Here is a 27,247-nt window from a genome sequence, read left to right as displayed (position 1 = left end):
ATGTAATTGTTTTATTCTCGAAAAGTATCTGTGAGTTTGAGAATCATTATTAATTAATTTAAAAATTAATTTAATTATATTATAGAGCCTCAACCACAAAGGATTTTTAAAAAGATTAATATTTTATACCAAAAAGAAACTATTTTTTAATAATTTTAATATGTATTTTTAAATTTAATACTTTCAGGTATTTTTTGTCTGCTGAAAGGCAACAGTTTAAAAACACACCAACAATAAAGGTTAGAAAAAAAAACAATAAAACGTCAGGTTACAAATGTGATCTTACACATCCATATTTTTGGCGAATAAATGACGTGTGATAAATAAAGTGTAAAATTAACTTTTTTTTCCTTAGACTATAATCATACCATCAAAATGTATGCTTATTGCCTCCCAAGTTGCCCCATTGTTCCTCTGTCCTGCATCAATATATTTTTGTCAGGTGATAGTAGAGACACAGAAGGAAATTTATGTTTATAAACTTGTGACACTGCACAAAGAGGCAAAGAACATAGTCGTTCTCAGCATGACTCCACACTTCCCTGGTAGAATTTCAGAGGCCCTGACACTTAAATGATTTTTAAAAGTGCACAGGTAGTATTAAAAACATTGTTTATACACACAGCACCTTGAGGTAGATCTCCGGGTGCCGCCATCTGGAAATGAAGCCACAATAAGTCTACTGGCAAGCACCACGAATGAAACTACAGCTGATAAGTCATGTGAATACCCACACAGACTGGAGTTGGTGCAACAGGTGTTGGAGAATTCATGCATTTTTACAGAATTACAATAATAATGTCCCCAATATAATCTTTTACTTATCAGTCGCCTTATGGTGACTTAATTTCAAAACAGTGGCTAATTTATACTTCTGCGCAGAGTCAAATCTACACAGCTGCTAATAGGTACGTGTTAGGCTATGGCTCAGATTCAATGCAAAACTAAAAATGTGTACAGAGTTTTTAACAAAGATCAACCAATCACGAGTTTATGTATGCGATCAGTGAGGGTGCATGCTAGTGACGAGGTACTGTAAGAATTCACTCTTTTTTTAACACTAATCAGTAAACTAAATAATATACATGCATAACCAGCGTTTTCGACTGGTACTTTATTTTACTCACACTTTTGAAAATTTGAGCAATCATGTTAAAAAACTGTCAAACAATAAACTGATAAGGGCATAAATGTTAAAGAAAATGGAACCAAAATAAATCAGGAAGACAGATAACAGGGTTGATTAAGGACATGAGCAAATAAAACTCCTGAAAACAGTCAAAGCAACATTCAGTAAAGGAAAATAAATACTGAATGACTTGTACAACTATTAAAAAATATGAGCATTTTTGACAAAACATGAAAAAAAACAACAGTTTTGCACAGCATGTTTGAGATCATCTGAATTCGCATCATAACCATGTCAACAGAATTTATCCTTAGGTGCATTTAATCAAATGGCAGTCATTTATTAGATTCGGAAAGGATGAATTAACTATAAGTCTCTCTAAATACCTCATTGCATCTTCTCTCAGACACAAACGGACAGTTACGGGACAGTACAGGGTCTGTAGAGAAATGTGGTTCTGCAGTAAAAAGCATGCAATTTACTTCAGTGTTCCAGAAGCTAAACTAAATACTGGGAAACAGCATCAGAGCTGAGTTATTTTGTATCTGCATAGAAATTAATCAGAACATCTGTCTCATCTTCTTTCAACATGATTACAAATGTATTGTAGCACAGACAGAGATCACTGTAGTAAAAAATTATACACCCTTCAGGACACAGGAAGAGGTTTTGATGCTTTTAAAACATTATAAAGTACCAGAGACTTTTAGAGAGGAGAATAGAATACTCACTTCAGAATGTGTTCTGGGAAGGTCAGACACTAGAGGGCGCTCTAGAGTGAGTCCAAAATGAAGAAAGGGGTTTAGAAATGCGCAATATCATTGTATATAAATGAGATTTTTTTTTATTCAGAGTTTTTTTGTTATTTTTTCAACACAGTTTCAGTACTGTGGAAATATACAGATATGGTTTCTTTGCTTCTTCTTCTATTTATTTATTTTTTCTACACAAAATACTTCATTTTACTTTGTAAATTAAAGTAAGATCCTGAACAAGTAGCTAGAAACTATTTTTAACTTGAGTTTTTAGCAGTTTATCTTCATTTACCCCCATTTATTCAGGACTCACTCCTAGTGTTTTACAGTCATTTTCTGACATAATGGGGGAGGCCAGAAACCTGCAGGCTCTGATAGTACCGCCTGCCCAGTACAGCTCACCTCTCCCTACTCTTTATGTGGGGCAGTGTGTGTGTGCAGGTTTTTATGCCAATAAAGCAGAAGCACCCCTGATTCTACTGGTTTAATCAGCTTGCCTCAGCCTTTAAACAAGTTTTTACTTACATAGGGAGTGCCGCTGGCCCTTTATGGATAAAATTTGAGTACTGCTCTTAATGCTTGTGTGCTGCTCCTAAAATTTACTAGTTTCATCTATGACACTGGTTTTGCAAATGGATCAATAATGAGTATTTCTGTAGGAGTGGCATTGTTGGATACAAAGAGGAATTACAACAAAATAATTTCCCTTAAGCAGTTAACGCAAATTGCAACCCATACCTGGGTTAAAGTTGGCACATGGGTATAAGTGCAGTCATATAAAAACTATCTACAGTTGGCAGAATTAAAAAATAATAATAATAATCTGGACAATACAATCAAGGATGCCACCTCAAATTATTACAATGCGTTTAGAGGTAAAACAGGACAGTAGTCTTCTGCAAAGTACAAAGAGAAATGTGACAATAATCAGCTCATACAGCTTGTGTGTAATCAATCCTATTACATGACGCCACTCGCAAAATGCCTGTGACAAAAAAAACAAAGAAAAAAAACAAAAGAAAAACAATTCAACAACACAAAAAAATGAGGCAAAAAAAAAAACAAAGCCATACTTGCAAAAATAAACTCTGAGTTAAAACTAAAACTAAAGCCCTATCCGGACAGGATTAGTTTCTCAGGGGGTCCTGAGGGTAATTTTATCTTTTATAGAGGGGTCCTCCGTGATTTTATTCCCATCCAGAACGACCATGTATGTGTTTTTTTCAGATGTCCTCTGAGAAAATTACATGCTGAATTACCTACTGTTTTTTCGGTCCTCCAGTTATTTTAGTCCCGTCCAGACTGCCATCTCTGAGTTTCGTCTCATCGTTTTTAATAAAATACCTATTTGTCCACTGCCACGCACCGTAATTACACTTTGGGTGCATTTCCACAAAGATCCTCCTATTTTTTCAATTGCAGTCCGGATGCAAGAGTTTTATTACTGAGTAGAAGTGTGAAATATTTTTCACAGACGTTCACCTGAGAAACTAATCCCGTCCGGATAGGGCTTAAGACATTACTTAATATACAAGTAAGAGGGTCCAGAAAAACTCATTCGAATTCCCATCCGAACCTTCCCCTCAGTTCCCAGAGATTCTCAATCATTTGCAAAATGCAGTATACACATTTACACATGATTTTTATTTTTATTTTTTCCTCTTTTTTGTGCCACTTTTTTGTAACACTAGCCTTGCTCTACACTTTACCCTAAATCCCTTCTTGAGTTTCAACCTCAACCAGATCAGAGCGGAGTGTGACGATCAGTGCCCCCTTGTGATCACATGTGAGCGGTACAACAACGGTTCTCAAACAGCTGTTCAATGACAGAAGTGTCTGCTAGCGTGGACACGTCTCCCAGGTCCCGCTGGTTTGATGCTATCTTGCGTAGCAAACGGCGCATGATTTTCCCTGTAATAGAGAGAACATTAAGAGTCATTCGCTGAAGGCTATAAATAAAACGTAGTATACTCATTTATATAAACACAAACACAGTGAGAAAAAAGGGCTCTGCTGGTACCTGATCTGGTTTTGGGAAGCCCGGGGGCGTTCTGTATGTAGTCTGGTGTAGCGATGGCACCTATCTTCTCTCTCACTGTTTATAAGAAAAGAAAGAAAAACATTATATATATATTATATATATCTCAGACACACTGTTTATTAACCCTTGGAGACACAATGGACACTGTAAGAAACCCTGTGAAACCTTTTCTCTCAGTTCTCACTTTAAATCTTAAATCTGGGAAGAGTTAAAAATGTAGCACACAAAATAAGAGTTTTTTTCTTCTGGTCTTGCCCTGCTAACACTGACAGGGTTCGTACAGTCAAGAAAAACCTGGAAAATAGCAATTTCTAGGCCTGAAAAAGTTTTGAAAAAATACCCAGAATGTTATGAAAAGTCACAGAAAAAAAAGATTTATAGACCAGATTATTTCCATTTATCGACTGAGAAAGCCAGGTAAGCCAGGGCAATATTAGAACTAGACGGAAATATTTAATCTTGTATAACGCTGTACGTCAGCAGAGTGGGTTTACTGCTCCTTACAACCTGACTGGTAAAAATATATGTACATAAAGCGCACTGGATTAAAAGTCGCCCTGATGTTTTTGGGAAAATTAGAGGATTTTAAGTGCACCGTATAGTGTGAAAAATGCGATAAGAAATTTGGGCTCAAGGATTTCACATAACGTTGCCATCCAATTAAAAAGTTTCTTCATTTATGTTGATTTTTAGCTTACTACACAATTTGAAACACAAACTGTGTCATTTTCTTGATGAATTGACCAATATTACTTCTCCAAAATTTCCTGGAATAAACTTTTTACATTAACTTCCATTAAAAGTTAAGGTGTTTTTATAATATTAATATTTTTTTTCTATCCAATTGTCTTATTATATATGGCTCAGGAAAAGAACATATATTCTTTTTACAAGCAGATATCCAAACTCCCAGCATCACTGGGTAGCCACAGTGACCACTGTGACCCAGCTCTGACACATCAGCCAACAGATGGCCATGATGACTATCATGGCACTACAAGAGATTTGTGAGGCTTTATGTGCTCTCTCTGACTCTGGCTGCTGATGGTGAAGCAGCATGATCCAGGATTTGAACCAGTAATCCTCAGATCATAGTGGCAGTGCTGGACCACCCATCACCATATTAACCCACCCACAGCAGAACCACAGCAGCACTCACGATTCAGTAGTTATTGTATCGGCTCAGTCTGACTTTTTCACCTTTTGTCGTCATGTTGAGAAACTTATCTACAAAACCAAGGTGTCACTTATACTAAGCAGCAGTGTTTTTGCACATGAACTGTAGGTCCAAATGTTTGCAAGCCAAATACACACATACAGCTTGCCTAGTCCCTTTATAAAACACTCTTAATAAACCTGCATCTCTCTGACTCTTTGTTCACAGCCGTTGTAAATATGACCATGTGACCAGGTGAACCAATAAGATTAACTTGATCAACCTTAGCTGATTATATTTCTGTGTGAATGCAACATATATATTTTTAAAGGATGTTTCTAATAATAACAACTCAATCTAAATTGGGCATAAGATCACACAAGAATACAAACCTTGCTTTTTTAGCTCCGCCTCCAGAGTGGTAGTGTAGTTCATGCCATCTGCGAGTGTGACAAAGCAGTACAGGCTCTCTCCTTTAACTGGGTGCGGTGTGCCCACCACTGCAGCCTCCGCCACCGCCTCATGCTCCACCAGAGCTGACTCCACCTCCGCCGTGCTCAACAAGTGACCTGAGAAAGAGAGAGAGAACGTGTCAGAGAGGGAGAGTAAACATAAGAAAGAATGAGAAAGAAAGAACAAGCAAAGAATTACAACTCTTCCCCCAAACTTCAACTAAAATATCAGGATGAACAGACGGAGAATCATCATCAGCTCTTACCAGAAACATTCAGCATGTCATCAATCCTTCCAGTGATCCAGTAATAGCCATCCTTATCTCTGCGACACCCTAAACACACAGCGCACACTCACATCTTAACATCTCATGCTCACGTCAGTATAACGACAAAGTACACATCACAAAAAAGGAGTTATTCACATTACCATCGCCGGTCACGTAGTATCCAGGAAATTTTTTGAAGTAGGTGGTCTCAAACCTTTGGTGGTTCCCAAACACAGTTCTCATTACTCCAGGCCAAGGCTGCTTAAACACCTGCGAAAAAAAACACATTTTAGTTTCTTAGTATTACATTTTTTAAGTTTTTCTACTTGCATAGTATATTCAGGACTTAATTATGATATATCATTATTATATGTATTATATTTGCATATATATATATATATGCTAAAAATGATTTAAAACCATGACTCCTCTTACCAGGTATCCTTCATTTGGTCCCTCCAGCTCCTCACCTGACTCATTCAGAATGGCAGGTACCACTCCAAAAAATGGAAAAGTCTAAAAACACACACAACAAAACAGAAGCTTGTTTTATAAAGCCTGAAGTCAACAGACACAAAGAGAGAGAGCGACGGAGAGAGACACAGAGAGGGAGAGAAAGAAAGAGACAAAGAGAGGGAGCGATAGAGAGAGCGAGACAAAGCAAGAGAGAGAGATAGAGAGAGAGAGAGAGAGAGAGAGAGAGAGAGAGAGACACAGGCAGGGAGAGAGACAGAGAGACAGACAGAGAGAAAAAATACTTTTTAACAACAGTTTATTATACCAAAAGGAAAAAAATAAAAAATAAAAAACATCCAATCGAATTAAAAACGAAGAGAAGTCTGTGTATATATATATATGCTTATATGTCTGTGAATATATATATATATATTCAACAAGCAGAAATGAACATTAAAAAATCAAGGTCACATTAAAAAGACACACGGCTCATAGCAGCTCTGGTGCAGTAAAAAGCAATAAAAACACAGCCTCCTCAAAACATCACACCAGCTTAGAAGTGACAAGATCATTCCTACCTTCATAAAAATTTAAATATTTTTTTCATGCTCTGACTAGCTGTGTGAAGATTGATAGTGTCATGATCTGTGTCTTGTTCTACTTTATTCTTTCTGCTTGTGTAAATTGCCAGTTTTGCCTGTCCAAGTATGAAAGTTATCAACTGGCACTTGTGTCTGTAATTCCTCTGGGAATTACATCTGGGGCGTAAAATGCACATCAAAATTATTAAGAACCGTCTGTAAAAGCACAAAAAGAAAGAAAGAGAGTGAGAGAGAAAGAGAGAGAGGGAGGAAGATACATCCAGTACCACCCGTTTCATATCACTCTGATCTGTTTCATAAAACACTTAACAATTACAGAGTAAAATCAGGAGATAGACACTCACTGCAGATCCTGGTTTGAGAGGCGTGGCTGCAGGCAGTGGCGTAAGTACATGTCCTCCCTGAAACATGAGGTAAGAGAAGTCAGTCAACATTTGTTTGAACACTATAGCTGTGTTCAGGCTGCAGGCAAATCGGATTTGTTTCTCAAATCAGATCTGTTATTTGCACGTGTTCAGATCAGATTTGCGTGTCCGGATATCACAAAAGTATGTGCACGGGTTGCTGTGGTAACAATGTTGGCGTCACCCCCACACGCTGAGACGCCTCTTCAACCACATTTTAATCACATTTTAAACCTCCTCCAAATATGTTTTTGGATCAGATTAGCAAAAATCTGATAACGTGGTTTCTGGATGTCCAGACTACCCAACATCAATTTGTATACCATCTTAATAAATCATAAATTGGATTTGAGCTGGCAGTCTGAACATAGTTTTAGTTCAGAGTCACATTAAATAGAATTACAGGAATAGTTGCTTACTGTCTCAGTCTGCCAGAAGGTGTCGACTACAGGACATCTCCCCTCTCCAACCACATTGTAGTACCACTGCCAGGCCTCTGGATTAATAGGCTCCCCTACTGTACCCAGGATCTTCAGGGAACTCCGCTTATATCTACGGACAAAAACACACAGCCATTAATGGGCCACAAAGCATGGACCTGCATGTCCATGTGCCACGATAGTTACGTAATTATTGCATAATTGCATTATTATGCTAACATACACCAATCGTTCTTAACATAATGAACACCACCTTGTTTCTACACCAATTATCTATTTTTCAGCAAACTGTTCCACTGGTCATAAAAAAAGCATATGACAATTCTATAATTACAGCCTGTAGTCCTTCTGATTCTCTGTACAGTTTTTTAATTATCCTCTTGTCCCCCTGTATTTTAAATGGCCAGTATGCAACAGGATCACCACAGAGCAGGTATTATTTGGGTGGTGGATCATTCTCAGCGCTGCAATGCTGTACTGAGAATGTGACTGATGTGGTGGTGATTTATTAGTGTGTGTTACCTTCTGACAGCTAGTAACAGTTTTAGATGATTGTTCTTTTTTTTATACATATTTATGTGTTTTACTTTCTGTTTTACCTTTTTATTAAGTTTATTTATTTGTTCTTTTATTGATTATATTTGCTATTTTACCTTTTTATTGTATTTCAACTGTTTAATTTCTTCAAAATCTTTTCAGTCCTTAGTCATTTTTTTCCTTACATTCTAGCCTGTCCACTTATCTTTCTATCTAAATTATTTCAATTCTTCTTAATTCAATCTTAATAGTTTTTTTTTCTAAATGTTTTTGCCATTGTATTTTATTGTTTTTTTTATGAAGTTCCTTATTTTAGCTTAACCTGAATAAAAACTTGGATTTATAGGTTTATTTATTTTTTAGTATCTTTCAGTTTAAAAAGATGCATTAAAAATACAGGGTTACAATGAATGTATTCCTAGGAGAAAATAATAGTTGTTTGATTAACAATTTGTAGTTCATTACATGACAAGATATTTAAACTAGTCAAATATAATGATTTACATTACTTACAATTTAACCCATAGGAACCCAGATGAATTACACATTATTGCACATTTAATCATCTGCTTACTGTGATTAGCACTGACTAAGCACTGACGGAGGATCTACTTTTAGAAATAAAGCACAGAAGTGTGAAACCCAGCTGAGCAAAGTTTGCTGTAATAAAGGACTTACTTGCGAACTGGATCATTGCCATATTTCATGAGGAGTCTGATGGCGGTGGGGGCTGTGTAAAACTTGGAGACGTGATATTTATCCACTATCTCCCACATTCTGCTAACATCTGGGTATGTAGGAAGACCTTCAAACTAAAAGCAGAGATAAAAAGAGTGAAACACTGGGAACAGTACTGGGAGCAGTTCTTACCGAATCTGATAAGAATTAGGGTTAATCAGGTCCAGCTTCACTATCTAAGCAGTAAAATATGTTATCTTTTAGAAGAGTACTCCCATTAGATTTGGACTTGAGTGTTTAATTTAAAGTGTTTAAATCCCACTGCATTAAGCACTTACCAGCACACTGGTGGCACCATTGGCCAGGGGCCCATACGTGATGTATGAGTGACCAGTGATCCAGCCAATGTCTGCTGTGCACCAGTAGATGTCATCAGGGTGGTAATCAAACACGAGTTTGAACGTTGTGGCGGTGTACAGCATGTAACCACTGACTGTGTGCAGCACACCCTGGGGAGGGGACACAAGAATGACACCTCAAATAAAAGCAAGTAAACAAACAAACGAAAGAACAAAAAAAAAAAAAAAATCACACACTGTAATATTTGGATGGACCGTCTTTAGCTTTGATTACAGCATCCATTCGCTGTATCATTTCCACAAGCTTCTGCAACATCACAACATTTATTTTTTATCCAGATTTGGATAAATTTTTTGGATTAAGTTTTTGAACTTTGTTGGTGATGAAGATTTGGACGACTGCACAAATCTCATGCTCCCTGAAACCACTCTTTCACAATTCCAGCCCGATGAGGAACGAAAAAAGTCCACTGATGGAATAACCTGGTTAATGTTCAGTATATTCAGGTAGTCATCTGACCTCATTCTTTGGGCACATAACGTTGCTGAAACTAGACCTGACCAAATGCAGCAACCCCAGTTCAGAACACTGCTCCCGCAGGCTTGATGGTGCATCAATTCACCTGCCTATCTTCTTACCTTGATGTGCCATCACTCTGGAACAGGGTAAATCTGGACTGATCAAACCACATGACCTTCTTCCATTGCTCCAGAAATATATCTTTATGTTCTCTAGCAAACTGAAGCAGTGTCTGCCGTTAGTCTCGCTGATATGATTGTGACTAAACAGCTGTGTATCCTTAAGAAAACCACTTGAGTTCCCATTGCACTGTGCTGTGGAAATGCTCTTACTTTTACCATTAAACATATCCCAGAGCTGTAGTGTTTTTTAGTGATCAGATTTTGCAAAATATTTAAGTTTTTTCTGACCACATTCCTTCCTTTAAGGTGATGCTCCTTCCACTTTTTAATAATGCGTAGGACAATTTTAATAGTTTCAGCAATCTCTTGTCCCCTTCTGATTTGACAGGTTAGGATGTGTCTTTCGACAGGGTTGCTTAAACGAACAACCATTGATAAATGCGAGCGAATGTGTAAAATGGCTATAGCAGTGCAATTTCCAAACACTAGATTCCGTTTTTCTGCCTTACCTCCTCTTCCCAAGACATGAAGCTCAAGCCGGTTGTCAAATTGTCATCAGTGGCAAGCAACAAGACGTTTTACTCTGTAGCTGGTCAGTAAATATGTATATATGCGGAGACTGCGGAGAAGATCATCAGGACTCCACTGCCCTCTCTGCAGAACATCTACCACCAGAGAGTCCTCAGGAGAGCTGCCTCCATCCTCAAAGACTCTACCCACCCCCAGCATGGACTGTTCACACTTCTGCCTTCAGGCCGGAGGTACAGAAGTGTGAAATGCAAAACCACCAGGCTAAAGAACTCCTTCTTCCCCACTGCTACCAGACTCTTGAACCTACCTCAGAAATAACCATTCACATTACTCTCTACACGTTTACATGTCAAGGACATTTTTCAGAGGCACATGCTCACTTTACTGCAAAAATGTTATAATTGCACTACTGAACTTTTTGCACTTTTTTCATATTCCAATGCTGTAGATAACATGTACTTACTTGTAAATAATATCCATAACCCATTACCGTTTTCATGTATATATTTCCATCCTGGATGTAAATTGAACACCAATTTAATTTAATTTAATACTTGGCAAGGGACAAAGAAAGAATTTCATTGTACGAGGAAACTTGTTCCTTACTGTGCACATGACAATAAACTCTTTGAATCTTGAATCTTGAATTCTGTCATGACTACCCACCAAGTTTCATTTCTGTTCTTTGATTTCTTCTGGGTGCAACTATTTTTTTTTATTGTGAGATTAGGTTGCAACATAAATCCACAGAATATAAAAAGTTAAGTTACTGATGTGTTACCTTAGGTTTCCCAGTTGATCCACTGGTGTAGAGAATGAAGAGAGGGTCTTCAGATTCACACCAAACCGGTTCACACTCATCAGAAGCTCCTTCCATCAGAGAGTGCCAGCACACATCCACCTCTGGCTTCCAGGGAACCTGCACCAAGCACACGGAACGGAAAAGCAGAGGATCAGTCTTCTTCATGCTATCCTGAGCACGGACTGAGTAGATGTTCAGAACAAATTTTTCTACAATCTTTACAGACCAACCCAAACATTAAAGGTGTGTTTATACTTGCAGATCAGAACAAAATGACTAATTTTAGTAACTAAAGTTTACAAATATAAGCACACCCTTAGATGGCCTTCAAACCCCCCTTCCCCATTTACAAGTGACCTGGAGATGCAAATCAGTCAAACTGTATTAAAATCAAATGTCTAATTCCACATGGCATTCAATCAGACACGTTGAAAATTAGCATTAAAACACACATTATTAGGCAACAGCAAACAAAGTAAAAGAAAAATAAAAGTTAGCAATTGACAGATCTATCTTAGAACTACAGAAAGGAAAGATTACATGATCAGAAGAAGAGTCTACTTGATTAGATCTGTTCTAGCATGCATATAATGGGGTGAGAGGAGGGAACACTAAGTGACAAGAGCACTAAAACGGAAGTAAAGGCCGAGGCTGCGTTTGACCGTACTCAGAGGACAGTCAAATCTATGAGACAGTGGGAGAAGAGAGGAGCAGAAAGATTTTGGCATCACTCAAAGGCATAAAAGCTATTAGAATCACTGAGGTGACACGACTGTGTCCAAACTCACTTTCCCAAGCACTAAAAGTGCTCAAATAACTGGAAGGTCAGAAACAAACTCCATGCAAGTAAACCATAAAGAAAATATTACTGTTACCAGAAACTGAAACCCAAACTGAAAATCATCTATTTCAAATTCCTTCAACTTTACAAGTATTTGTTTAATTTATTAAACTCAAATATGATTCTTTGATTTTTTACCAATTGCAAACCTCTGGAATATAATCAAGAGGAAAATGGATGATCACAAGCCATCAAACCAAACTGAACTGCTTGAATTTTTGCACCAGAAGAGACATAAAGTTCTACAAAAGCAGTGTGTAAGACTGGTGGAGCAGAACATGCCAAGATGCATGAAAACTGTGATTAAAAACCAGCATTATTCCACCAAATATTGATTTCTGAACTCTTAAAACTTTATGAATATGAACTTTGTTTTTTCAGCCATTTCACATTTTCTGTAAATAAATGCTCAAAATGACAATATTTTATTTGGAATTTTGGAGAAGTGTTGTCCGAACAATGTTCATTTTACACAAATATATACCTATAAATAGCAAAATCAGAGAAACTGATTCAGAAACTGAAGTGGTCTCTTAATTTTTTCCAGAGCTGTATATATATTAATGTTTAAATGAGTAGACTCAATAGTTCAATATAGGCAATACTATTCTGATAATTCTGCAGTGACATTGTTTAGCATATGCCTTAAGCCATACACTCAAATAACATTTGATCTATTTTGCCAATAAAAATACAATTTTTTTTTTTACAGTAAAATGCTGTTTAAAAAAATGAATGGGTGGGAAAATTGGCCTAGCTAAATGGGGAGAAAAATGGGAGAAAATAGAAATAAAAAGAAAAATCTGCTATACTCTAACAGCCATAAACATTATGCAGAACGGAGTGTGTTTACCTCTCAGTGGTATTGAATGGCCTCAAAATGGCCATCATAATTTATTGCAGGCACAATATATCATCCAAAAAACAGATACTGTTACCGGCCTAGACAAGGATTGTTTTGAACACTTGCATGGGTTACATTTCTGACCTTCTGACAGTTTAACCATAGGAAAGATTCTATAAACACAGCACACATCAGTTCAGAGCTTGCCTGGGTCCCATAACTACCCCTCTGCCCCGACTGGCTAACCTGGCTTTACAACCCAGGTACTCCAATTACCCCACAGCCTTCAGAGAGTAATGATAACAGGTCAGCCAGAAAATGCAGAGTGACTACAGGCAGTTCATATGGGTCCAAGACTACTTCTGAGTGACTTGTCACCATCAGTATTTCTGGATAACAGGGCATCTGTTATCCTCTGAGGCTTTTCTTTCAGAACTGGCATGAAAATATATCCATCAATTATAAAGACTGGACAGTTTGTTTCCCTCTGCACATTTTAAACAACTGCAAATGCCAAGTCTGAAAAGTGTGTAAACTAGGGATGTCCCGATTTTGAATTAAAGCTAATTTCCACAAGTATTGAATGGGTAATTGCACTGAGCATGCTGAAGAATCATTTTAAACTGGGTGGGTGTGATGTGGTCTCTTTACAGAGGAGATAAATTTGATTCCAGGTTATGTTTAGTCAGAGAGAGTAAGCGCACTTACAGTCATAAACTGGTGAGTAAAATGTCTTTAAAGGATGTAAGAGAGTTAGTATATAAAGTTACATATGGTTAATGAGCTACTAAGTTTCCCTTTCTGAAGTCTCCATTGCTCCACCAGTGGCTCGTGTTCAGTAATACTGAGCCGGATCCTCTTTTAGAGGCTGTACGTGTGACGTAAGTATGTAAAGATGCGTGACGTGTCCAGAAGAACTCCCGTGAAAGTAACCAGATACCCAAGTTTTTAGAAAGAATGTATTAGGCTTAGCAGGGATGGTCGTTCCATCACACTGTTACCATTAAACACAATATTTTGTCTCTTCTAAACTCTGCTCTTGAGCCGACTTATCGTGACTTAATTTCAGCATGACGGCATACAGAGAACTACATTGTGTGTATAAATGGTCTTATTTAAGCAATGGGATTGGTTTAGACGTCTGGATTGAATTGAAGCAATAACTCATCCATTAAAATGTCTGGATTGGCCCCAATCCCAAATCACCGGAATCGATCGGAACATCCCTAGCGTGAATGTGTATGGTGTGTTGCATTTGCAGAAGCGCACACACAGACAGTGTGAAAGTGTGAAGACTGATACAGGCCTTGAACCTTCCCAAAGAAGTGGACAAACAAGTGTTAAAGAAAGACATGATAAGAAAAAGAAGAGGCTAGAGTTAAGCACAGGGAGGGATGGAAATACCTTAGGGATGGAACGGACCTTCCTTACATTTCCTTTCTGTTTCTCCTGCTAAAGGGGAGGGGGGTTAATGGAGAGATTATGCACATACAGAAGATAGTGAGGAAAGGATTAAATATGGCAACACCTTTACTGTAGAGCAGAAGACCTTTAGGACCAATATCTATATTAATGGGCCTAATTTTAATTTCACGTATAGGCTTGAGTCATGAATATCTCCTATCGTCTGCATATTTAGCTGAGGCAAAGCTTAAGGTGTTCACCCTTTTCTGGAAAAATATCACAGTTATTAAAGTGATTTTAGAAATATATATATTTTCACTAAAACTGTCCACTCGGTCATGTAGCCTGCCGTAAGTGGGCAAATGCATGCAAATGAAAATAAAAAGTGCAAATTAAAAGTGATTAAGCTTGATTTTATATGATCTGTCTTTAGTCTGAAGTCTCCAAAATAAGACAGACACAACAGGCACAGTATTTTGCTAATAACCCTTTGACTCAATATCATCACAAAACTGTACACTGTCCCTGACATTCACAACCATGCAAGACAGTTAAACTTTGTGGTAAGAACATAATACAGCTCTACTACATGATTAAAAGGGCTTCAGCTCAATACCACAAGGGTGTTGCCAGATTTCAAAATAAGCAACCTGAATTACACAAATAGGACAGAAATAAACAAATATATAAATAAATAAATATATAGGTAAAATATACACACACATTGCAGGGGTAAAACAGACAGTATTATATTGAGAGGACTGGTTAATGGATGTGGATAATAAAAGACGGATGTAGGTGAAAGGTCGTGATTCACCTGCAGGTCAGGGCAGGAACGCTTGGCTGGGGGCGACAGGGAGCCCAGCAACAAGGATTCATGTTCCTCCTTAGATAAATGTTTCAGCACAATGCACCGTTCCACAGGGAAAGACCTGAACCAAACACACAGTATTGCACAAGCTTACACATGAAACAATCTTCAACCTGGCTTATAAATAATCCTGTTTGTAACACAGCTTTCACAAAATTCAAATGTGCCAATTAAGAATTTAGATTTTATTAGTATTTTTCGGACTATAAGGCTCACCAAAAATCCTTTCATTGTCCCAAAAAAGCTCCTTATTTATGAATTGTACCGATCAGGTTGTAAGGAGCAGTAAAGCTACTCTGATAAATTACAGAGTATAAGGAAGTTAGCGCTGCTAAATGTGGCTAGGTAGTGCTGCTAACCACAGCTGGCTATGCTGCTAGCTATTCCCCTTGAATAAAATCCTGGAAATTTGTGTAGATTTCTCTCTTGAGGGTTTGTTTGACTTAAACAAATAAATGTTTTCTTACTTCTTAAGGAATTACAGTATTCAGGGTTCATACACTTTTAACCCATGCATTTCCAGTATTTATTTTCATGACTCTTCCATGCCTTGAAGGCAAATTTTCATGGCCATAAAAATTTTAAAACATCAGTGAAGACATGGACAATAATAACTAAAAATCAACTAAAACTATAAACAAAATGTATTAAAGTAGACCTAAAACGAAGCTCTCAGGATCTTACACACATTTTATTATTAAAGATTGCGTGTCAGATCCTGAGAGCTTCATTGTGTAGGCCTAAATTACTGAATTAATTGTTTGTTAGCTCAATATAGATTTTCTCAGTCGATAATTGGAACCACAAAGATTTATAGACCAAATTAACATGACTTTTCCAAAACTTTCTGGGTTTTTTTTTATTTTTTCAAAACTTATCCAGGCCTGGAAATTGCTATTTTTAAATTTCATGACTTTTCCAGGTTTTCCATGATCGTACAATCCCTGACTATTGTGTACTTAGGCGCCTCCCCCAGCTTCCCTATTAAAGTGCAAACTTGGCGACACCCTTGCTCACTTCGTTGTAGGCATCCTTACTAGTGTTTCTTTATGTACCTTTTAATGCGGTGAGCTTTATGTATGAAAATAGACGTTCATTAATAGTGAACCTTATACTCCGAAAAATGTCATATTAGTAAAGTGTGTTTTTTTTTATTAAATTTATAGTTAAGAGTAAATATCAGCATTATACTGTTTAAACAAGCGATTAAAAATTGTAGCACTTGAATTGGGCTCAATTGGGCTATAAGGTACCCATGATCAGGGATGACAGTGTATTGTACCCAGAACTGCAGCAAGGTTTGGTGAATGTGAGTGATTATGCAAGTCTTACTTGTCCCTGCATTTCTGGAGAGCCTCATCAGCAATCAGCTTCAGATTGATCAGCTTATCTCCTCTGTAAAAGCCGTCTGAGCGGAATACAGGACAGACAGAAAAGACAGCATTAAGAGTGTGATTAATGAAAACACACTGTTTGGTGTCATTAGCCTGCCTGCTGTTTATATACAAACCCAGTCTGACTGGGCCAGGCTGGGGTACTGTATGTGGGTTACAGCAAACCACCAGTTTTCTGATAAACATTGCATTAGACTCAATATTTATACACTCACACACACACACACAGCTTCATCTTCTAGATTATAAAAGACATAAGATCCAGATCCAAACCAATATAAGTTTTTATTCTATTCTACTCTTTTATTAAACAGCAAGAGCATCACATATCAATAAGTGTCTTGAGACAGTTTATCATATTTTACCACAAACTTTCACTGACTGTGCTTCAATGTTGTCAGTGTCACTTTTTTTTATAGATGTAGTATTTTTTTATTGATTTTTTATAAATTTATATTAACATCAGTGTGGAGGAAATTTAAACCACACCCACTACATCGATACAACTGTTCTAATTGAACAATTGAACTGATTGTATAAATATAAGTGTAATAAGTGTAATAATAAGTGTGTTTTGTGAAATTGATGGAGTGAAAATATTTGGACATTATCATCAATTACAAGACTTAAATCATCACATCGCATGGATTATATTAATCTAACTGTAATATAATTTATCATTTATTTTATGTAATTGATTTACCCATTCGCAATATATCACAGTGCTTACACCATTGCAATATTTTGCAATATACTTAAACCCCTGTATTGTGACACGTATCCTAATAGAGTCCTAATAAAAAAAAGGAAGTGTTACCTTTTTTTTATTAAGCTAATGTAGTCAGTCATAAAACAATTACTTTCAGGCACTCCGAGGCCTGTGCCAAAACTTGGCAGTAATAAGCTTTAGAAAACAAATGCTCCGTTTCTAATGCTGTGACTTCTTAACAATTATTAAAGTCAACAATCCACATTGGCAGGAAAATCTAAGCTAATTACTGTTAACACTGAGATTATAACAGGTTAAGTCATATAAACCAGATAAATTTAAATCAGATACGTTTCTTACCCGCTGTAATCAGCAGAGAACACCGTGAATCTATTATTCTCTCACAGAGGGACTCGGCGGAAAACCCTGCAAACTAAAATACGACACACACTTTAAAACAATGAAACACTCATTCAAAACTTTCTATAAATACACACACCACCAGAACTCAGTTTCTCCTATTAGTTAGTTATCCACTCATTTGCTGCCACTTTGGCTATATTCAGCACCTACACTCATCGTAAGCAGCTTTTTTAGAAATAAAAAGCAGAATTTACTAAAACATAATGATTTAAAAAGTGTTTTCCTGTTACAAGTATTGATAAAAGCACACACTAAAAATAAATCAGGTTTAAACATGTGAAAAGCCAAAACAAGGCTGGGCATTTTTCCCAGATTCACATACAACCCTAATTTTCCAAATGGACACTGTGCAATATGTAAATGAAACTGAATGTAATGACTATTAAATAAAAAATAAAGTGCAAAATCATAAAATCACATTTTTACAAATTCACAGGTTTCTGACAGAATCACAATCCTATCTACACTGAGATTCTCTTTTTCAGATTCTACTGTATAAGTAAAGATGTACAATCTCTTTTCCCTCATTTTGAAAATCGCATTAGCAGAGTAATTCAAATGAACCAAATTAACTGGGAAAAACCTCCAAACACTAGCAGAAGCAAAGAGCAGTCTAATTATTTCAAATGATAAAAGACAGACAGAGCACACACCACTATCGAATGCACAGCTCCAATTCGGGCACAAGCCAGCATGGCCACCACCAGCTCGACCACCATGGGCATGTAGATGGACACCCGGTCGCCCTTCTTCACACCTGTAGATACAGAGAGAGAGAGAGAGAGGAGGAAATGAGAATGTGCACAGCTACAAAATTTGATTTACTTAAATGGGTCACGTCCCAATAAATTTGCCAGCCTGAGCATCCAAACTGATTAAATACCTTGTGACTTGAGGACGTTGGCGAACTTGCAGACTTGCTGTAGGAGTTCTCTGTAGGTCACAATCTTCTCATCACCGGGCTCGTTACCCTCCCTGCGCAATTACAGTGATGACAGAGAAGAATTTAATTCATATCATTGCCTTATAATGATGCACATAAAACAAAAATATTACATTCTGTTTTAATTTTTGGTACAACTCTAATGAACTTTAAAATAATTCTTATACATTTTCTTCCCAATTTCGAAGGCAAATTACCCAAACACCATTTATGAACTTCCTCCAGCACTAGTAATTCCCCAACATTAGTAAGGCCAGGTTAAAGACAAATGCACACCTCCTCTGATATATGTATATAAAAGAGATTCTTCCTACAAAAAAAAGTGCTTTCTTTTTTTACATTTAATTTTTTTTTTTAAATTTTCTCCTAATTTAGCTAGGCCAATATTTCCACCAATTCTGCTGCTACTCAGCTGTATGTCCCCCATCACTGGTGATGCCACAACACAAGGAGGATAAAGACTAGCACATGCCTCCTCCGACTCGGAGAAAAGCGCAGTGACTCGGTTCTGATACATCAGCTCACAGACGCCTTGTGCTGATTCATATCACCATTGAAGTGTGCTTTCTTAGGGCTGCAGCAGCTGATGACAAGCGGCCACTAGACCACTCGGCGCCCAAAAAATAAATTGTGCTTTCTTTAGGTTTTCAATTTCTTGCTGCTAAATGCAAACTGATTTTACACCATATAATATTACAGTAATGAAATATCAGACAAGTTCAAAAACAAATACACAAATGGCCCCTTTCCCCTCAGTGTTGTGTTTACTAACATTCCTACTTAAAAGCACAAGCTAGGACAAGCAAAGGTTCAAATATTAACTTTCTTATCTTCTGAGTGCCTGAGTGTGGGACAAAACACAAACACATACCATAAAGCACGAGCAAGCAAATAGAACCACCTTTTCTACAAGGATATTTTCTATTTCCTTATTTATTAATACAGCTCGCGGGTGATTATCAGTGGACTGTGCCTTTAGCCCTCAAAACTTTCAGAAAATGTGGTGGAAAGTATCATATTAATAAGACTTTAGCATACTCAAATACCATTTCTCAGCTTAAACACTTTTTTATTTTGCAACAGGAAGCCAACAATTTACAAACATAGTAAAAATACATTATGTTCCTGGAGCACTAATATAAAACATGGTTTAATTTCCAGAGAGATAATGAGTCTCCTTTTTATGTAACAGTAATTACCATAGAGTAATTCTCAATATTTTTCAGAATTTTGGATTTTGTGGTAAAAATTGTTTTATATCCTTAAATCAACACAATCAGTAATGCATGTGAGCTAGTGTCTGAAATTGCTACAGGAGTTTTCTCCCGTACCCCATCCTCGCAAGCCAAAAAGCTCATGCAGGTTGCCAGATTGACACACAGTGGTAAACGTCAACAAGTATGTCTCTGTAGTTGATCAGTGAATATATATGTTTCAGTGTCCAAAATGACCGTCTCTACTACACTATTGGTGGTGATAAATTATCAAGCTATGGTTAATGAACCTTACTGAAGCTTAGTGATTACCTTTTTTCAGGGTGGCATAATACTGTTTGCGTGCTGTTGTCTATACCTGGCAACCCGGAGGGTAGAAATAGGACTAAGGGAAGGACAGTGGGCAGATTTGGGAAAACAAAACCCATATAGATTTTAGTGACTTATTTGAACTGCCAGTTTAAATAAGAAAATACTGATTGAAGCTCTGCTGACAACAGCTGTCAGTGCTTTAACTTAGCATGTTTTCTTAATATTTGATGATACCTCCTGATCATATTATGAATGACAGAAAATATAGTATTCTTAATGGACCATTAACCTTTATGAATCAGACAGGCTTTAGGAATGCACTAGACAGCTAAATATGGAGACAATATGAAAAAGATTAAGTGACGTTATTATTATTATTTACTGAACGCTCAGCAAGTGTCTTCGCTCCCCTGAAAATAAAACAGTGTGAGGATTTACGTTACTTTCTTAAAGAGGCAGGGTGGACAAAAAATTCTTAGATAAGCTTAAATAGCTTGATATTTTCATTTAAAGGAATAACTGAAATGTTTTCTTAATTATTTAAAACCATCTTCAAAGCTTTAAGAACGTACATTACCAGTACCAGATTATAAGGCACACTAATCAATGAATGTCTATTTTTTGGTCTATTTTCTTACAAAATTCGCATTTATAAGGCACACTTTAAGAGAAGCTATTTTTTTTTTTACAAAACTGTTATAAAAAAGACTTTCTTTTAAAGTCAAACAAGCACTGGGTGTAAATCTACAGATTTCTTTCCAGAAAACTTTATTTGGGAGAGTAAAGCGCTTTCGTTTGTTAGCAGCAGGCTACAGGCAGATAATACTCCCCTCCGAACAGGGAAATAGTGAGTGCGGTTAGTGGGTAATGCTATTGCTGCTCAAGCAGTGCTAACCAGGGTTAGGAGTAGGCTACAGGCTGATAATACTCACCTCTGAACGAGAAAATAGTGGTTAGCAGCTAATGCTACTCTAGCCCCAGTGCTGGAGAACTAAACTGAAACTCCTGAATAACACTGCAGTTTGGTGGAGTGGCTTTACTGCTTCTTACAACCTGACTGGTAAAATTCATACAGAAGGAACACTGGACTAAAAGGCGCACTGACAGGGAAAATTAAAGGATTTTAACTTTAAATGTGCCTTATAGTGCAATAAATATGGTATATTATGTTGTCTTATAACCAGTTATTCAACTTACAAAGGCAGCAAGGAACAACAAAAAGTTCTTTAAAGTGAACATTAACATTCTTTATATCTTATTTCTTTATAATAATGTGTTCATTTAGAGTAAATAAATATTTAGCATAGTGTGAAATTAAAACATCTATGCTGCAACACAAAAGGCTTGTTATACCTTGATATTCGCCTTAATAGGCCACACAGATCCTTTCCTTTTTAAACAAATGTCAACATAGATCAACTCAGGGCATTTCCAATATGCATCAACAGTACTGTCTAAGCACTGAAGCATGACGAAGTCATAAATGTCTCTTTACAGAGCAGGAACTTGCGCAAGCTAACACTAGCCTAGAGAGCTCTATGACTCCAGAATAAGGCCAGATAATTTGTCTGAAAAAATTAACCGTCAAGCTCAGTATTTACGCTAAATTCCTGTGTCGTAATCTCTACTGCTCCAGAATTGCAAAATCCAAGTTGCCAAAGCAGCATGAACTGAACACCTCCCAAAGCTTTTACAGATAGTACGAGTCGTGGGCACAATGCCCACCACAGTCAGTGACAGGAGCAGAGTACAACAGGCAAACTGTGTGAAGACAAAGAGCAGCCGATCATCGTATAGAAGAACAGATAAAGGAAGTAAATGTTGGGTCGCTGAGAAGCATCCTTTGTGGAAGTGTGAAAGTTTTGCTAAAGTATAATATCTATGACACTAATAGTAAGTAAATAAAAATAATTAATTACTTGAGGGCCTCTGAATTTCTCTTGCATTTCTGTTTTAAATCTAAGGTTTAAAATTTAACTTCAGCCATTACAAATTTATTATAGTTGCAGACTGCCTCCCGTTAGATATGGAAAGATTAATTAGATAGGCTAATAGATTAGTTAGGCTCCTCAGTCACTGGATAGAACAACAGAGCTGGAGCAAAAAGACCTTTTTTAACCAGATACCCCTCTACAGAGTGAATCACTCAGCCCATACGGTGAGTAGCCATTAGCATAGCAGCACAGGGGAGCTGACAAACACAGCAAGCCACACAAACCAGAAAATGCAGGCAGACTATATTTAACCCCATCACATGTGAAGCAGGAACATCAGATGTAAAGCTAAAAGAATCTATTTTTTTAGCACAAGATAAGAAACACTGGGTTATGTTTACATTTTTAACTCCACAGTGTGGTTCTATACAGGAAATCACAGGTTCTACAGCATTATTAATGTGGTTGATTTGGAACATGGTCCATCACTGGCTCCTATAGTACACAACTGAAAAGGAAATACTTTTTTGTTAATCTTAACAGTTATCAACAGTGGAAACCATAGACTGTATATAGCTGGACAGAGCATTGTCTCTCAAAAGTGAAGCCACCACAGGTTGGGCGCCCCCTGCTGTTCGGCTGCAGAAAGCTGTATAACCCCACCCACCCCCATAGGTTTCAATAGCAAAACAGACAACTTTCAATCACGTTTTTTCGAATATACTGTAATTCTACCTCCATTATTTAAATGCAACAGCTAGTGTAACCTCTGCTTATATTGTCAATTTTTTTATATTCCCACAGAATTCGTTTTTTAAAGCGTTATTCAGCTCTATTTAAAAAGGTGTGGTTATTGTAAAAAGGGCTGGGTTACACCTAGCCGGGGCGGGACCAATACCAGACCGTCAGCAGAACCTGCATCATGTTCTTCTTTCCCCTTACGTCAAGCAGTAGACTAGTACTAGTAGTTAGTCAAATGTTTACTTAGCTAACTGTACTACCGTTATAATTTAGGTTGTTGTATTAATAATGTCGTGTTCTGCTGTTAATTGCTCTAACAGACATTCTGGACAAAGTTCTTTGCAGTTTTTTTCGGTAAGTTTGCTGGCTGTTTTTCCCTCCACTCCTGTGTCTGTGTGCATTTTATTTTATTAATTATCAAGATCTTAGGCGAACCATTTAATCTCGGTTGGATTATATAGCTAGCTTAATTTGGTAGCTAACATTAGTGTAGTTATCTTACTAACTATATTCGCTAGTCTCTGTAGAATTAATATTTTTACTTGGTCAGTGGCTTCGTCCGTCACCGGTGCGTGCGGCAAGCTGACCCAGATAGCATGAAGGCTCTGCCCGAGATCCGCTGATGTACGGCAGCACTGGCTTAGACTCTGCATAATCCGTGCAGAATTTCGCAAAATGTGCTCAGTTCGTCTCAGCGGCAAAATTAACTGAGCTTCAGTACCGGAGTCGTCTCGTTGTTTAAAGCAATAACTAGTCCTGGCATTCACTGCCGTTTGGTGATGTTTTTTTTCGCTGTATTTTATTCACTTCCACTTGCTACATACAGAACTATCATGTGGCTAGGTACACGGTTAATATCCATAACGTGCACGAACTGCACTGTTACTATGAAAATATTAATCTTATCGTGCTGCAGATAAGTTCTCCGCTCGGCTCGGCAGACTGTGTGAGCTCTGTGGAGGCAGCCCTCAGGGGCGGGTTTATTTAAATGAGTAGGCTTTCTCTCCACAGTCTTTCTCCCTCCTCTGGTCTCTACTGCGCAGACTCTGGTTTCTGAATCGCCAAAATGTCGGAAGATTTTGGCTTCATTTTCATTGAATGAATGGGAATGGCGACACGGCGTCCATCTTTATATACAGTCTATGGTGGAAACAAATTATAGCTAAAGGAACTGTGATAAGAGGTTTTAGCAGGGTGGTTTATTTGTTTGGTTGTTTTTTTTTTTTTTTTTTTTTTTTTTAGAGAACTTTCTCAGCTGGTGCATTAACTGCAATGTTTTAAAAATAGTCCAGTTTCTTTTTTTACTTTTAAATTTATACTTAAAAAAATTTAATGCGAAAATAATGATACTGAAACCATGCATTGTGTCCAGCTCACACTACTCTCCACTCTCCATGTTTACATAATAACAATACACACTGACCAGTAAAAGGCCACTCTGTCCCCCAGCTTCTTCTCATAGACGTTGCGGTCCAGAACATTGTAGCAGATGTTGGTGGTCGCTCCTTCCATGCACTTGACAAATATTTCACCCTTGGTCACGTCAAAGTTGTAGTCCAAAAACTGTCCGGTATGTTTTGTCTTCCAGAAGAACTCTTTGGCAACATCTCCCCAAAACTCTAAATTAAAATAAATAAATAAAAAAACCAATACAGGTCAGTTGAGATATTCAACATTTAATTAGGGAACATCGACAATTAATAAATCCCACAACAAGTGTACACAAGTGTATTCGAAAGGTTTTGCAGAAATCACAAAAACCCACTTCAATGCTAGGTATATCACAATAATCCCATTACCAACTTAACTTATCATATGATATACTGCATGGGCATGACCTCAATATGACCATATTGTGTTTCCTTAGATGAGCTTATTAATGTGAATAAGCTTCTATGTCTACTGTTTAAAAGTGTGTTTTTTACCTATGTAGAACATCTAAGCCATTTTATATACTATTAAGTTTAACTGCATTCTATTATTGTTATTACTACAGCCAAAACTGGTGAAAAAAACGTAACAGAAAAAAAAAACTTGGTATTAGGAAGGTGGATCTTGATTATTGTATTAAACAGAATAGCAGGACACCTAACAGAAACAAAAAAAGAGGTGGAAGAGTCTATAGAAAATCCATTCAAAGGACAATAAATACAATAAATATAAATATATGCATGTATATGTGCAAAGGTGTGCATGAAGTAGTATACCTATACACCAAATGTATACACCACTAATAGTGATTAGATACAAAATACCTCGTTACCTAATCTCTCAGACACAACACACCCGAGCCAGCTCTGCCAGTAAGTAGGGCTTAAACTTTAACTTTTAGTTATTACACATTTACTATGAATGTAGTCTGCTTCTGGTATAGTACAGCTTCAAGGGGTTTTACGCTATGTTCAGACTGACTAAGTTATTATACTACTAATAAAATAAAAAAATATATGTGTTGCTGCCTGTAAACAGAACAGTCAGTCAGTCAGTCAGTCAGTCTCTCTCTCTCTCTCTCTCTCTCTTTCAGATGTGAACATGTGCATGTTTAAACAGTTCTGTTTGCTCCTACATTGTTTAGTTATTCCCACTGCTGGACCAGAACTGAATTGAACACATTTGTGGCACTACTATATGAATTATAATAATATTAAATGTAAACTACATATTTTTTGCTAAAAATATTGATAAGTGGGGAATCTGGTGATTTAAGTGAGAATTCTGCAGCACTCCCTTTTGGCTTGCCAGTTCTTACTCAGGTGTATTTTTTGTGTTTCTGTGGTGTAATGCTGTGAGAATGAATGAGCACATAAACACTGAGTTTACTGTTCTGACATCCTTGTACAGCTCTGAAGAAAATTAAGAGACGACTTCAGTTTCTGGAACAGTTTCTCTAATTTTGCTATTTATAGGTACATGTTTAAGTAACGTAAAAAATGTTGTTTTATTATATAAACTACAGACAACATTTCTCCCACATAAAAATATTGTCATTTAGATATTGGATATTATCAAATAATCCTGTTTTTTAATCGCAGTTTTCATGCATCTTGACATGTTCTCCTCCACCAGTCTTACACAATGCTTTTAGGTAACTTTACGCCACTTCTGGTGCAAAAAATTCAAGCAGGTTAGCTTGGTGTGATGGCTTTTGATCATCCATCTTCCGCTTGATTATAATCTATAATCAAAGAAACTCTTAAAAAGGTCCTGGGATGTGGCTTTGCAGGAATGTTAATAGAAACACACAGATGCCATTTCTTATATTTTGCCCTGCCTCTAGTCAGCAAGACTACTGTCTTCAACTGAAATAAATCTTAATGACTCGAAGGGAAGTCAAATGCAATAATACAATAAGAAAGGGAATAAAAAGCAGAAACTTGAGTTTTAGCTTGGTTACAAATCCACAGCAGATTAGACTCACCTTCGGGAGACTCCACAGATTTTATATACAACTCCTTAAAGTTCTCGAAGCTGGAAACGTGCGCCTGTTTCCTCATCTCCTCCGAGGCGAGGAGCACGTCCTCTTTAGGAACCTTCTCAGGGATCATTGTGGCTGAACTAGTGCTGTAGAGATGAATGAAGTCCGGGCGCGTCTTTATTTACTTCTGCGAGCCGAGGAGCGAGCAGCAGGAGCGGCTACAGCAGGCGGCTAATCCCCCTTCTCCAGGGCGATTGGAGGGTAATGGATTTAGCACGGGTGGCGGTCTGTTTAAATGCTGCTAATTTTAGCTAACTAGCTAACCAGAAAAAAACATAGAATTGTACTTTAGCTAACTGAGTATGCGAAATGGGGCTCGCCAGTCAGTTAGCTAGGTTAGCTATCTTTAGCTTAGCCAAATAGCGTTAGCTGACTGCACAGAGGAGGCAGGTCCGGTAGCTAAGCTAGTTAGCTATCCTATCTCTTGTCTCAAAATGCTATGCTAAGCTAAGCTAAGCTAATGGGTTGACTTAGATAGAGGCGTGCTGAGCTCATTCAGCTCCAGCAGCGCTCAGACCTGCGGCTCTCCCCGAGCGCGGCCCTGCAGACCCGGTGCAGACAGATAGAGCCCAGCTGCGTCCAGCCCGCTGTGTCTGGAGGTCGGGAGTCCGCGCAGACTCTTTCCTGCAGCCTTCAGAGAAGGACAAGGCGACACACACAACACACACACTGCACAAGGCGGATGTGCTGAAAACTCACAGTACGCTCTGGTAGGAGGAGAATCAACCAATCAGCTGTCAGGATGTCCACGAAGAGCCCCTCTGGCAGTTTGACCCAAACAGACAAAAACTTAAAGCAGCAGTTTCTAAGATTTTTAATTACTCCAAGAGGGAAATTTTATTGGTTGTCTGGTTGTCTTTTATTGGGGATATTGAATGAAGAAGAACTT

At 37.5% G+C, this 27,247-nt stretch overlaps 1 protein-coding gene across 3 annotated transcripts; it reads right to left on the bottom strand.

Annotated features, from left to right (window-relative positions):
- Positions 1 to 1,082: 1,082 nt before the first annotated feature.
- acss2 (acyl-CoA synthetase short chain family member 2) lies at positions 1,083 to 27,140 on the bottom strand. Of its 3 annotated transcripts, none has more exons than XM_022663518.2 (19): positions 26,302 to 27,140; positions 24,307 to 24,502; positions 18,623 to 18,714; positions 18,393 to 18,496; positions 17,677 to 17,749; positions 16,546 to 16,621; positions 15,160 to 15,274; positions 14,343 to 14,387; positions 11,233 to 11,370; positions 9,258 to 9,428; positions 8,920 to 9,053; positions 7,684 to 7,816; positions 7,205 to 7,261; positions 6,238 to 6,318; positions 5,964 to 6,072; positions 5,800 to 5,868; positions 5,474 to 5,650; positions 3,905 to 3,979; positions 1,083 to 3,795 (listed from the first exon to the last, which is right to left on the bottom strand). In XM_022663518.2, the coding sequence occupies exons 1-19, from the start codon at positions 26,426 to 26,428 to the stop codon at positions 3,665 to 3,667; spliced, it is 2,103 nt and encodes a 700-aa protein (XP_022519239.2). In that variant the 5' UTR covers positions 26,429 to 27,140; the 3' UTR covers positions 1,083 to 3,664. The 3 variants fall into 3 exon arrangements, with proteins under 3 accessions (XP_022519239.2, XP_022519238.2, XP_022519240.2); XM_022663517.2 differs by having other exon boundaries at positions 14,343 to 14,390; positions 26,302 to 27,139; XM_022663519.2 differs by lacking the exon at positions 14,343 to 14,387 and having other exon boundaries at positions 26,302 to 27,139.
- Between the last annotated feature and the right edge of the window lie 107 nt (positions 27,141 to 27,247).

The sequence above is a fragment of the Astyanax mexicanus genome, chromosome 13, assembly GCF_023375975.1.
Source record: "Astyanax mexicanus isolate ESR-SI-001 chromosome 13, AstMex3_surface, whole genome shotgun sequence".
Taxonomy (NCBI): domain Eukaryota; kingdom Metazoa; phylum Chordata; class Actinopteri; order Characiformes; family Acestrorhamphidae; genus Astyanax; species Astyanax mexicanus.
The sequence above is the reverse complement of the archived record's forward strand: the minus strand, read 5'-3'. Positions and strand labels throughout refer to the sequence as shown.